We start from the raw sequence: 14,958 nt of genomic DNA, 5'->3' as shown, positions 1-14,958 counted from the left end.
CTAACGAATAAGGAGGTCCTCTGCAGAATCACCAAGGAAAGGAATACAATGAAAACACTGACAGGAGGAAAAGACAGGATGGTACAACATCTCTTAAGACATCGGGGAATAACTGGCATGGTACTAGAGGGAGCTGTAAAAACTATGTAGTTGTACAAAGTGTGGGATAGATCCAGGAAATAACTGAGGATGTAGGTTGCAAGTGCTACTCTGGGATGAAAAGGTTGGCACAGGAGAGGAATTTGTGATGGGACACATCAGACCAGTCTGATGACTAATGACTCAGAAAAAAATCATATTATTGGCTATCAGACAAATATTTCATCACACATGGTGAAAAGAAAAGGAAAGAGAACCACTCAGACATGTGCATAATTCCGTAACTCGCACATGCATGGCCATTGTCGTCTCTGGGTACTGACAAGGGAACCTCCACATCGCACCCCCCCCCCCCCCCCCCCTCAGATTTAGTTATAAGTTGGCACAGTGGATAGGCCTTGAAAAACTGAACACAGATCTATCGAGAAAACAGGAAGAAGTTGTGTGGAACTATGAAAAAAATAAGCAAAATATACAAACTGAGTAGTCCATGTGCAAGATACGCAACGTCAAGGAAAATGCGAGCTCAGGAACGCAGTGGTCTCGTGGTTAGTGTGAGCAGCTGTGGAACGAGAGGTCCTGGGTTCTAGTCTTCCCTTGAGTGAAGAGTTTAATTTTTCATTTTCATACAATTATTATCTGTCACCAGTGTCGTATAGAATATATCAGACGTGTTTTCCTGTGGAGGAATCGGTTGACCTATGACCTTGCGATCAAATGTTTTCGGTTCCCATTGGAGAGGCACGTCCTTTCGTCTACTAATCGCAGCGTTTTGCAGTGCGGTCGCAAAACACAGACACTAAACTATTACAGTGAACAGAGACGTCAATGAACGAACGGACAGATCATAACTTTGTGAAAATAAAGAAAATAAATTTTTTACTTGAGGGAAGATTTGAACCAAGGACGTCTTGTTCCACAGCTGCTCATGCTGACCACGGGACCACGGAGCTCCTGACCTCACGTTTTCCTTGATGTTACATATGTCGCACATGGACTACTCACTTTGTATATTTTGCTTATTTTTTTCATAGTTCCACACAACTTCTTCCTGTTTTCTTGATTGATCTGTGTTCAGTTTTTCAAGGCCTATCCACTTGCATGGGGAGGGGGCAGGGGGGAGGGAGAGACAAGGGGAGAGTAGAGTAGAGAAAGGTAAAAGATTATGCAGGTGTGCTGATGGGATAGAAGGTGTATGTAGGGCGTTCTTGGGAGGGGGAAGGGGATATGCAGGATCAGGACAGAGACTAGTGAAAGCTAAGGCCATTGGGTTATGGGAATGAAGAATATGTTGCAGGGAGATTTCTCACCTGCACTGTTCAGAAAATCTGGTGTTGGTGGGAAGAATTCAGATGGCACAGACTGTGAAGCAGTCATTAGCAAGTGCACTGTGGTGGGCAGCATGCTCAGCAGTCGGGTGTTCCACCTGTCTCTTGTCCCCAGTTAAGCAGTGCCTGTTCATGTGGACAGAAAGCTTGTTAGTGGTCATGCTCACTTTGGATGGGGCACATTGGTTGCAGCTTTCACAGGTGGGCATGCCTCTGATGAGGGAGGAGATGCCTATGACAGGAATGATGGAGGTGGTTGTGAAGGAATTTATGGGACAGATTTTGAATCTAGGTCTATCGCAGGTGTACCATGGGGTAAGGTGTTGAGAGCAGGGTTTGAATAGGGACAGAAAGGTTGTTGTGTAGTTGGGGTAGCAGACAGAGTAGCACTGTGGGAGTGATGAGGAGGATAGTAGGGACGATATTTCTTATTTCAGGGCCAGACGAGAGATAACAAAAACTCGGGCAGAGAATTTGACTCAGTTGCTTCAGTCTTGGGTGGTACCGAGTCACAAGGGGAGTGTTCCTTTGGAGCTCTACAGTGGGTAATTGGACAAGATGTGAGAGATCTGTTTATGGGCGGGTTGGGGAGAGTGATTTCACTCTATAAAGGTCTCAGTGAGACTCTTCGCACATTTGGAGAGGGACAGCTTGTCACTATAGATGCAGTCAGCATGGGTTGCTAGGCTGTATGGAAGGGACTGCTAGGTGTTGTACAGGTGAAAGCTGTCGAAGTGGAGATATTGTTGGTGGTTAGTAGATTTGATATGGACGTAGGTACAGATATAGCCATCCTCGAGGTGGAGGTTGACATCAAGGAAGTGGATCATTGAGGTGAGGAGGAAACGGTGAAGCAGATGGGGGAGAAGATGTTGAGGTTCTGGAGAAATGGGACATGGTGGCCTGACCCTCAGTCCATATTGTGAAGGTGTTGTCAATGTATCCAAACCAAGTGAGTGGTTAGGGAGTCTGGGTGGTTAGGAAGGTTTCCTCTAGTTGACACATGAATAGGTTGGCATAGGATCACATCAAGTTGGTGCCCATTGCTGTGCCAGTAATTTGTTTGTAGATGGTGCCTTCAAAGGAGAAGTAATTGTGATGGGGAAGTGGTTGGTTGTGGTGACCAGGAAGAAGGTTGTAGGTTTGGAGTCAGGCAATGGGAAAGGTAATGTCAATAGTGGCAAGCTTTAGGCATTGGGGATATAGTGTAGAGGGAAGTGGAATTGATAGTGATGAGCTAGGTGCTGGATGATAGAAGAATAGGACCTGTGAAGAATCAGTTGAGGAAATTCCTAGTGTCTTTTGTGTAGGAGGATAGGTTATGGTTAATATGCTGAAGGTGTTGGTCCACAGGGCACAGACTCTCCCTGTGGGCATACAGTAACCAACCACAATGGGACATCCTGTGTGGTTGGGTTTATGTACTTCAGGAAGCATGTAGAATGTCGGAATATGGGGGTGAGGAGGGAGAGGTTCTGGGATGGACTTTGGGATCTGTAGAGGGACTGGAGCTCCTGCTGGATTTCTGAAAAGGGGTCTCTGTGGCAGGACTTGTAAATGGACATATTCCTGTAGTTCATAATCACAGCGGTGGAGCCTTTGCCTTTGCCTGGTGTTCGTAGTCCAGGGAATAACATCTTTGACTAGTAATCAAATGTCCTGGGTCCCAGGTTGAACCTCACCGCAGCTGAAACTTTGAAAAAAATCATCAGTGATGAGAGGAGCTGATAGTGGTTCAGGACACCCTCTTGCCCTTCAGGTGGGAAACTGCCCCTAAAATGTGGAAGAATCTGTGATGATTAACACCATAAGAATGAATAAGGCAATGGAAACCGCTGTATTAAAGACACATCTGGTGTACCACAGAACTTCTGCACTGTAATTAAGAAAAGTGTCCTCTCCATTGTGTAATGAAGCAGGGTTGCCCACTGCTATCCTGTTTTGGTTTTACACTCCTTCAGTAACTTAGTTAAGCAGTGAACTTTTATTTTTTTTCATTTTCACTTCTCAGATTCCGACTACAGATTCTGAGGCCTTCAGCCTCATAGTGCGTCAAGTCGGTGCTGGAATGTGATGTGACAATACTTGAAACAGAAGCTTAACTTTTCCAGTCCGTACGAAAAAAGTGTAATTGTATTCGGCTTTGAACATGTAACAGGTATTGTGAACATTGTTAAAGACTGGAAGTTTTTGACCTTCCTAATGTGATGATTATTAAGTGTAAGAGGTCTGGTCACATGAATATTGTGTGTGTGAGTGATAACAAATAAATCGCACTGTGGTTGTCATAAGTGTTCGACAATGAATACGATCTTGAGTTTTGATTTTGGAAAACATAATCTAGGATCCTGGCTTCTTAATTGCAGTGTGATTTAGGTGAGACGGACACGGCTGCCGAGAAGACAGTATTGAATAAGCAAAGCAAGTTAGGTCAGGAGCACTGCGCACTGTCTACTGGGTGAGGAAATGTTTCACTACATCCGGTTGTGACGTGAACTTTCAGTGGTGCTAATACAAGGATTCAGCCCGGCCCGTTACAATTGGCAAAAGATTCCAGATTAGTCTGCCAATTGGGTCTCTGGTAGGGGACTGCCAAGGAAGAAGTGACCATGAGAAAAAGACGGATTAACCAATGAAAGGGCAACATTGTATGAGTTGGAGTGTCAAATGTCAGAAGTTTGAATATGGTAGGGAAGCTACAAAATATGAAAAGAGAAATGCAAAGGCTCAATCTATATATAGAGGGGGTCAGTGAATTTAAATGGAAAGAAGATAAGGATTACTGGTCAGAAGAATATAGTATAATATCAGCAGCAGCAGAAAATGGCATAACGGGAGTAGCATTCGTTATGAATAGGAAGGTAGAGCAGAGACTGTGTTGCTGTGAACAGGTAAGTGACAGGGTTGTTCTCGTCAGATTCAATAGGATCCAGTGCTGACAATAGTAGCTCAGGTAAATATGCCAACATCACAAGCAGAAGAGGAAGAGACGGAGGATATTGAACAGATGATTCAGTTATTAAAGGAAGATCAAAATCCACTAGTAATAGGGGCTTGGAATGTGGTTGTAGGGGAAGGAGTAGAAGAATTGATTACAGGAGAATATGGGATTGATAGTAGGAATGAGTCTGCAGTAAATTCCAGTGAATACTCTCGAATCACAAGAGGAGTAGTTATACATGAAAAAGTCACAGAGACATGGGAAAATTCCAGGTGGATTACATCATGGCCAGACAGAAATTTCAAAATCATATATTGGATTGTAAGGTGTATGCAGGAGTAGATATAAACTCAGCTCACAATTTAGTTATGGTGAAGAGTATACTGAATTTCAAGAGAATCGTCCTGAAGCATAACTGTGGAATGAAGTGGGACATGGAAGTATTGATGAGTGATGAGATGCATTTGAAGTTCGCCCAAGATATGGATACTGCTATAAGGGGTACCAACTAGGCAGTTCATTGGAAGAGGAATAGGTATCTCCAAAAAGACCAATCACAGATGCCATACAGACAAACATTGATACAAGAAAGGTAATTTGTGAAGGAACTTTGGGTAATAGAAGAGATAATGTAGTTGATTGACAAAAGAAGATAGTATAAAAATGTTCATGGAGATTCAGGAATACACTAATATAAGACACTTAGGAACGTAATAATAGGAAGTACAAAGAACCCAAGATGAAATGGCTGAAGGAAAAATGTGAAGAAATTGAGAAAGAAATGGTTGTTGGAAGAACTGACTCAGCGTACTGAAAAGTCAAAACAACCTTTGGTGAAATTAAAAGCAAAGACAGCAACATTTAGAATTCAATGGCAATTTCACTGTTAAGTGCAGAGGGAGCTAGTGAATAGGTAAAGAGAGTACATTGAAGGCGTGTGTGAGGGGGAGGAATTGTCTGATGACATGATAGTACTAGAGTCAGAATTTAAAAGAGCTTTGGAAGATTTGAGATCACATAAGGCAGAAGGGATGGATAACTTTCCATCAGAATTCCTAAAATCATTGGGGGAAATGGTAATCGAAAAACTTTTTGAGTTAGTGTGTAGAATCTATGAGACTCAGGATGCACCATCAGATCATCAGAATCTGCACAATTCCGAAGATAGCAAGAGCAGATAAGCATTAGAAGTATCACATAATTAGCTTAACAGCTCATGTTTCCAAGTTGCTGATAAGAATAATATGCAGAAGAATGGGAAAGAAAATTGAGGATCTGTTAGATGACAATCGTCTTGGCTTCAGGAAAGATAAAGGCACCAGAGAGACATTCATGACGATGCACTTGATAATGGAAGCAAGACTGAACAAAAATCAAGACACATTTATAGGATTTGTTGACCCAGGAAAAGCATTTGAGAGTGTAAAGTGGTGCAAGATGTCTGAAATTCTGAGAGAAATAGTAGTGAGTTATAGGGAAAGACAGGTAATATGCGATGTGTGCAAGAAGAAAGAGTAAGACTGGAAGACCAAGAACAAAGTGCCTGGAGTAAAAAGGACATAAAACAGGGCAGGGATCCAATCTACCTCCCCCTCCACACACACACACACACACACACACACACACACACACACACACACACCTACAATGCCATCTTTACAGCAAAGAAGCAATGACTGAAAGTTTCAACAGGGGGAAAAATTTTGGGGTGTTTCAGTTCGAAAGAAAACCAAGCTTGTTTTCCATATCTCATTACCTTGTTATTGACATAATGTTAAACCTTAATCTTCCATTTTTACTTCCCAATACATAAAATTCACTTGGGTGCCCCCTCATTTTGTTAAGTGTGATGCAGCTCTGCAGTGTAAAACAAACTTACTTACAAAGAAAAAGGAATCAGTGGACATGGAAGAAGTGCTCAGTTCTGGAAACAGTTAAATTCAGGTTGAATGCTTCTCCTTTTTTCCCCCTCCTTTCCTTTCCATTCTCTTGCTATGGCACTGTTATTGTACTGGGCACTGAAATGTATAGTAACAAAAGATGTAGTTGATAATAAGGGTGCCTGGACTAAAAAGATAGTATCTAGATTTATAAGTAGGAGGAAACTCATACTAGAGGAGAAAGATGCATTAGGTAATACAGCTCAGTAAGAGGTTCAGTATGTGATTGGTCTCTAATCACATTGGTCACAATATGAATCTTAATTTAACCATTACTGTTCCAATTTGTAAGAATCCAGTAATGCTGGTAAGCATCCTCAGTAAGAAAAACTGCTCAGTGGCAGAATAAAATGTACTTGTTGGCTAAATAGTCTATTGTTCATTTCATTATTTGGAGATGCCAAGACAAAGACATTTAGAGATATTGTAAAAAGTCAATAAATTGTATATCTGAACATTGCAATTTACTATGAATTTGAAATCTTTTCATCCTTAGCAAGCTCTCAGGAGCTCAGAATGCTTATTGCTGCCTGTATAAGAGGAATTGTTGTCTTTCCTAAAACCATTTGTTATTAAATGTTGCATCTACAGTTTTCCACTTAGATTGGAATCTAGGCTCCTCATGTTATTTCAGCAACACTTGGGGATGATACAATATTACCCACATAACAGAATGAGGTGGTAGTTTCTGGTATGCAGAGCTTGGAGGGAAATAGAAATGAATCATATTAATGTACAATGACAATTTTTGTCACAGTTCTGGATCAGTATCAGATTCTGTTGTATTTCTTTGTAGTTGACCTTAGTTCCTGGCAAAGTAAAATCTCCGAGGAGATGGAAACAGAGTACGAATGTGATGATTTAGAAATAGAAGAAACTGTGGAAGTAAGTTGTTGAAAATATTTGTTTTGTTTTTCCACATGAAATTCTGTTGCAATCCGTTTCATACAACTGAAATAAATAAATCCAATAAATGATATTTTTCCTTTTTTCTCCCCCAGATGAAAAAGGTAGACACGAGCTATATTGAACATGTGAGGTATCGAGAGGGAGCTCTTACTATTGGCTGTTTAGGGCAACCAAATGTGGGAAAATCATCATTAATGAATGCCATAATGGGAAAAAAGGTAAAGTAATAATTATCTTACTGTATTTTCTATGTTGATAATGATATCATTTAATGCAAGTAACAGTGCAGATTGTGTAAAATAAAGTACTTGTATAATATTTCAGGTGGTGAGTGTTTCTAGGACCCCAGGTCACACGAAACACTTCCAAACTATTTACCTCACATCAAATGTCAGACTTTGTGATTGTCCAGGTCTGGTTTTTCCATCAAAAGTGCCAAAGACATTGCAAGTAAGTCATTGTAATTTCATTCTTTTCAGGATTATTCTACTACTCGTTCTGTAACACCTGAGCACAACACTCATTCACCTAAGAGTAATTGTTGTGTTCATTTTAGAGGACACATGGGCTTGAATTGTGAAACATTTACATCAGTTCATGAGCACAGTTACAAATGCAGTTTACTGTATTTATGGTGCGAACTGTGTATCTGTGCACTAATGTTCACACAACACACTATTGTGTTAACACAGCTGACTGAATCTCAGGACAGTTAAAGAATTCCTAAGAAAACAAATGTCTAAGTCTCAGATGATTGTGTCAGGTCCCCAGAGGATTTGATTAACAAAATGACCTAGCTATTCTTAGCAACGCATAATGTAAAGGTTCAGCCAGTATTTCTTACGTGGACGCCACGCAGTGAAACCCGGAGTTCCGCTGACATGGATAGGAAAGTGTCAGACAGTACAAATAGCCTGAGCTAGTAAACACGTCGAGGATACTGACAGCGCGTCTCCCGGACCTTGGAGGGCAAGAAGGAACTTTCCGCCCCGGGACTCTGCCAGTCATATCGAAACCAATATAGGTCCACAGCAACGAAATGTCCAGGAAGACTGAAAAATAAGTTAGAGAAAGCAGATGTGAGGGCTGCATCCGAGCAGGGCAGACCTTCAAAATGGGTATTTAAGGGCATCCACGAGCAGTAAGAAGCAGAGTCATCGCAGAAGTTGAAGAGGGCACAAGCAGACGAGGCCCGGCAGCATCGAGAAGGTAGCAGCCGCTGCTGATGAGTCTATAGGAACTGAAACTACGAGAAAACGGTGATGCTCTGGTGGAAGCAAGTACAACTGTCAGTTAAGTAGAAGTTTTGCATTGGAATAGTTTTGAACAGGGACAGTTTGTCTCTGTCTCAAGTAGCCTCTATAGTTAGTTGCAGCAATAGAAGGAACAAGCCACTGGCTGGTGCTTGTCTCCTTTGGGGTTAGGACAAGGGTCCATTATTTAAACAAAGAGTGAATTCAAAGGTGGTAGTTCTTGTAAGTAGTCATTTTCGACATAGAGTGAGAAGTGGAGATTCTGGCTGAATCTATAGAAGTGTACAGAGTAAGAGGAAGGGTCTGACACCTCACATGTCCTTTGTGATATTAGTTCAATAAATTGCGTTAAAGGAGAAATCTCACCTTACTGTTTTGACATTTCAGTGCTACCAATTCCCCCCTCATACCCGCTACCTATTGAAAGTATAATCTAATGTATCTACACCTCCTACATGCCCTTAGACAGTCCAGGAGGTTCCACTCCCTCTCACCTCCATAATAAAGACTAGTTAAAGGGAACCACAAACCTATAATTGTCATCAACATCCCGATTGTGCCACGCAGGCTCACCCAACTCTATGTTGGTATCCGGGACCTGTGCTGAGACGGAGAAAAAAAAAAAAATTATATTTGGTATCAGATGTGGAGTGGTGCCGTATATGTGTAGATTTATAATACCAGAGTGGGGGAAAGATAAGGAGCAGCAGACAGTTGTACCACCGAGTATCACCGCATGAAGAAGAGGCCCGTACGAGTAGCAGCGCCCAAGACCTGGCAGACCAGAGGAGCCCAGCAGCCCAGCGAGAGATCGAGCAGCAGAGCCGGCAATAGGGAGGCCTAGCAGAGCCCAGTGGACGGGACGAGCGGCCCAGCAGCAAGCAGCAGACACAGGCAAGACAGCGTGTCGAAGTAGTAATAAGGTCCTTCGTAATTATAAACAGTGACGTCCTCCAGTACTGATAAGAGTGGCATAAGTGCGAAGGATGCGTTAGTTTTAGTTCCTAAGGTTTTTGAGGGTAACCAAAGGGAATTGCAAGAGTTCATTGAGAATTTGAATGCTTCAATCGATGTTGTTAAAAGTGAGGATGAGAAGTTATTGTTCCAATATGTAAAGTCCAAAATAACAGGGGAGGCCAGGTCGAAACTATTAGTGAGGGATCAAACAAATAATTGGCCGGAGGTTCGAAGCATATTGGAAGAGAATTATTCGGATAAGAGAACCATAGATTTCTACGCATGTTGCATGTTCCAAGCAAGGCAATATCCGGGAGAATCTGTAGCATCTTAGGGTAATAGGATAGACGAGTTATCCAAATCGTTCAGAGTTGCCATAACACAAGTAACAGAGAAGGCACAGCTGAAAGGTGCATTAGAATTGGTTTACGTACTAGGTTGTGCATGCTTTATTCAGGGACTAGTAAATGATAGAATACAGACAATTGTGCGCAGCAGAGGGGAAGAAATAAGTCTTGGGGATGCAGTAGAAATAGCACAGCAGGAGGAAAGTGCACTGCTATCGATGAAAGAAAAGGGACGATTTCATAAAGGGGTTCATAGGTAGACAGAAATTAGAAATAACTAGGGAGAAAAATGCTATAATTGTGGGAAAAAGGGTCACATTGCTAGAGAATGTAGGAAATCAAAGATGATTAGTAAAGTACAGTAGGTAAAGACACCCACAAGGGCAGAGGAAGCTAGGAGGTTCCAGAATTTTTGTTATAATTGTGATGAGTCAGGGCATACAGATACTAAATGTAGTACAATTATAATTTTTGAGAAATGTCAGAGACGTGGGCATAAGGCGATGGACTGCCGAACCCCCAAGTGTTTTATATGTAATAAATACGGACATACCGCATACCAATGTATGGAAAAAGTAGGAGTAGCCTCGGGAAAAAAGAAAGTGGTTTCGGGAAACTAAGGAGGTGGGATACGGAGCAGTCACATGTTACCACCATCAAATGGCCCAAGGTTAGGGTGATAGACTGCGAGGCAGAAAATGATGTTATGACGACTCATTGCAAAGAAATTGGTAGAGGAAGTTTTTAATAGATACAGGAGCACATATTAGTCTAATTAAGGAAGAAGCTATGATCCCAGGGTTACCAGTTAACAGAGCACAAGTGCGGAGGTTAAAAGGGGTAACAAATGGTACAGTAAGTACACTTGGTACTGTGATATTAACTTTGAGAATAGTCGAAACTGTGTTGGGGAAACACACATTTCACGTGTTAAGCAAGGGAACAGATGTTCCTTATAATGTTTTGGTAGGCAGAGATTTTCTACAAAAGCAAAGGACAGTCATTGATTACAGAAACAGAAAGTTAGAAATAAATGGATGGACAACACCATTATTAGCAGTGCTCAAAGAGGAAGCAACAAAGGAACCAAGAGAAGTACAAAGCATGAGAGAGGTAAATGCGCATCAGAAGGGTAAAGACCCGACAAATAGAAAGTGTGGGAAGAAACGATGTTATAGGCCGCACCACAAAAATTTAATGGACCAGTGTGTCGTCGGTGAGAGTAACGGTCCGAGACAGCCATCAGGCGGGATGACGCATAGCCAGGAGCGCAAAAGTCGTGACAGAAGTGGAACATCGGACCAAGGGAGGAGAAAGTTATGAGAATTTGCGTCAAGGGACACGAAGCTATTTCAGAAGGCGAAGAGATTATTGTACCGAAACAAGAGATAACACAGGGTATTTATGATCCAGAAGCGATAGTATGAAACGTACAAGGGAAATGTATCATTAGTGTACTGAATACAAGAGAGGAATAATGTGATTTAAGTTCCATACAATTAATGGCAGAAAAGATATGCAATGAAGCCGCAGTACGAAGAGTGCAAGACACGCTGGAACAGGCAAAAAGTTATAGGAATCACAGCTTACAGGTCCGAGAAGCTTTACGAATGGAGCATTTAAACGAAGAAGAAAAGCATGAGTTGCAGAAATTGTGTAGTGCATATTGTGATGTGTTTCATTTAAAGGGGGACAGGTTATCCTTTACAGAAACAGTAAAGCATACCCTTCCGATAATGCCTGAGCGTAAAGGCGAAGTTATCAGTGTTCGACCATATCGGATTCCAGAAGCACAGAAACTGATATTGAGGGAACATACAGAGAAAATGTTGGCTGATGATATTATTGTGGAAAGTCAGAGTCCCTGGAACGCACCAGTATTGTTAGTTCCAAAGAAGATTGATGCTAGTGGGCAAATGAAGTACAGGTTGGTGACGGATTACAGAAGGTTGGTGACGGATTACAGGAAGTTAAATGAGATTTCAGTAGGGGAAGCGTTCCCAATACCGAATATATTGGAAATACTGGACCAGTTAGGAAAGGCCAAGTATTTTTCCACGTTAGAATTAGCAAGTGGCTACCATCAGATATTAACAGAGAGAAAACAGCTTTCAGTGCTAATTATCAGCACTATTAGTACAAGAGACTGCCAATGGGATTAAAAGGGGCACCCAGTACATTTCAGATATTAATGAATGTTGCACTAACGGGGTTAAAAGGAACCAAGTGCTTGGTGTATTTAGACGATATAATTTGTTGTGGAAGCTCATTGGTGGAACACAATGAAAAATTGAGGGAAATTTTCGATCGACTAAGGGAACACAGGCTAAAGTTGCAGCCAGCTAAGTGTGAATTTTTGCGTAAAGAAGTAGTATTTCTTGGACATAAAATCACAGACAGAGGGGTACAGCCGGATGAAAGGAACATAGAAAAAGTGAAGAAGTTCCCAGTACCGAAAACCAAAAAAGAGTTAAAAGGATTCCTAGGATTAATAGGCTACTATAGGAAATTTCTGAAGGACATCGGTAAGATTGCAGCACCCTTGCACAAATTGCTGAAGGGAAATGAAAGTTATGAATGGGGAGGACAGCAGCAAGATGCGTTTGAACAGTTAAAAGAGAAGTTAATCAATCCCCCTATATTACAATATCCCGATTTTGAGAAACTGTTCATTATTACCACAGATGCCAGTGGTGACACGATTGGAGCAGTTTTTTCTCAGGGGAAGATTGGAAGCGATTTGCCAATAGTATATGCTTCAAGATCATTAAATGAAGCAGAGAGGAATTACTCAGCAACTGAGCTAGAGTCTTTAGTGTTAGTATGGGCAACAAAACAATTCAGACCATATGTATATGGGAGAAAATTTGCAATTGTCACAGACCATAAGCCACTAACTTGGATTTTCAGTGTGAAAGACCCATCATCGCATTTATTAAAATGGAGGCTAAAACTAGAAGAGTATTCATATGAAGTTATATATAAACCAGGGCAACTGAACGCCAATGCAGATGCATTAAGCAGACTGAGACAAAGTGACGAAGAGGCACAGGTGAAGGAAAGCCAAAAGCTAATAAGAATGATAACCAAGACCAATGAGTTAGAGGAAGAGGAGGCAGAGCTAAGTGAGGAACAGAAAGCCGAAATTTTGAAGGAGGTACATGATAATCCACTAGGCGGACACCAAGGTATTCACCGAACTCTAGAACATTTAAAGAAATACGGTTCATGGAAAGGAATGAAAGGTGATGTCGAGCAATACATTAGAACACGTGATAAATGTCAGCGAAATAAGTTTACGCAGAGTAAGATAAAGATGCCATTAGTTGTTACAGACATGGCAGAAACTGTGTTTGGGAAATGTTATATGGACGTAGTTGGTCCTTTAGATGTAACAACAGGAGGTAATAGATATAGTTTAACATTTCAGGATGATTTGAGTAAGTTCACGGTAGCTATTCCAGTGGAGAGGCAGGACACAGATACAATAGCTGAGAAATTCGTTGAAGAAATTATATTACGATATGGAATTCCATCAGTATTGTTAACAGACCAAGTATCAAACTTTCTGAGTCTAGTGTTTAAGATATTATGTAAAATATTGAAAATCAAAAAGATCCAGACCACTGCTTTTCATCCCCAGACTAATGGAGCGTTAGAAAGGATAAATCGAACACTAGTAGAATACATAAGGTACTTTATAAACGAGGACCACAGCAATTGGGATAAGTGGGTTCCGTACAGTACATTTGTTTTTAATACTAACCCTCATAGCAGCACCGGGTATACCCCATTCGAGTTACTGTTTGGGGGAATTGTGAATGTACCAGGAATCTTGCAGAAAGAGACAGCCACAATAGGGTACAATTATGACAATTATGTAGACCAGTTCAAAACAAGAATGCAGGAAGCACATAGGATAGCATGAGAGAAAATAAAAGAGGCAAAATTAACCAACAAGGCTTACTATGACAAGACAGAGAATTCCCGAAACTTTAAAAGATAGGTGACAGAGTGCTAGTACATGACAAGACCGTAAGACACGGGAAATCGAAGAAACTAGATTCCCAATTTAGAGGTCCCTACGAAGTAGTGGAAGTAGAAAGCAACAATTAAAAGTACATGCTAACAGGCTGAAGCCATATTATTAGGCTATACAGACCCAGCATGGTGCCCAGACCAGTGACGTTTTGGATTTGGATTGTCATCTGCGTGGGGTGGTCATACTGTTTTCAAGCGCTTGGAGAAGCGGACAATGTCATAGAAATTCACCCGATAAAGGCATCTCCAGGTCTATACTACCACCATGAAGGAGAAGTAGAAATTACTAGTACAACGTGGAAACTGGTAACATATGTTAACCTTAAAACATTGGATGAGAAATTCTATGCTGTTGCAAGGATGAGAACAATGGCAGTGCAACAATGTAGGGAAAAGCTAGCGTGTTTAAACATTAGCAGAACTGAGTGAAACGTATTAAGTAATGGAGTCGAATAGAGTGTAGAAAGGTTACGAGAAACGAAATCACATATACATCAATTAACTAGGCCCGGAAGGCGGCAGAAAAGAGGTATTTTTAACTTTGTAGGAGAAATCAGTAAAATATTGTTCAGCACATTGGACGAGGCGAATGCTGCATATTATAAAACACATATTGATTGGATGGAAGCAAGATCCGAGCAGTGATTGAAGTTGTCAAAAGAGCAAGTGGCTGTAGTCAGATCCACGCTGACTGGTCTAAATAGAACGGTAGAATCAATCAGTTCGAATGAGCAATTGCTCAAGAACGGAATGGCCAAGCTGGAACAATTTATCACCTATTCATTGAAAACAACTGATCATGGTTTGAGACGGATGGCAGCATTCATGACGATCAATGAGCAGCTCCTAGAGTTGCAAGGCTTGTTTAATGAGATAGGTGCACAATATGAACAATTAGTAAGTGCCATAGTTCATGCACAGAAGGGTATCCTTGCACCTCTTATTTTAAATCCAGTGCAAATTGTTCAGAATTTAAGATTAATTGAAGACAACTTAAGAGACGTAAGATTTCCCATCCCTCTAGTAGAAGAATATGGGTATATACTTTTAAAAGTTATGGAGCTGTATGTATTTGTAACCAAGGAAGTATTAGGTTATGTGATTAATATACCCCTAATTGAAAATAAGAATTTAATCTATATA

At 41.1% G+C, this 14,958-nt stretch overlaps 1 protein-coding gene across 1 annotated transcript in view; it reads left to right on the top strand.

Moving 5' to 3' along the window:
* Positions 1-14,958, top strand: part of LOC126197171 (guanine nucleotide-binding protein-like 1) — a 60,105-nt gene that overhangs the window by 28,753 nt on the left and 16,394 nt on the right. The window contains exons 7-9 of the mRNA XM_049934620.1: positions 7,105-7,193; positions 7,310-7,435; positions 7,542-7,667. Of these exons, the coding sequence (XP_049790577.1) occupies positions 7,105-7,193; positions 7,310-7,435; positions 7,542-7,667 (341 nt within the window). The remainder of the gene's footprint in view (positions 1-7,104; positions 7,194-7,309; positions 7,436-7,541; positions 7,668-14,958) is intronic.

This window comes from Schistocerca nitens, chromosome 1, assembly GCF_023898315.1.
Source record: "Schistocerca nitens isolate TAMUIC-IGC-003100 chromosome 1, iqSchNite1.1, whole genome shotgun sequence".
NCBI lineage: Eukaryota > Metazoa > Arthropoda > Insecta > Orthoptera > Acrididae > Schistocerca > Schistocerca nitens.
Note: the sequence above shows the minus strand (reverse complement) of the source record. Positions and strands in the feature narration are given on the sequence as shown.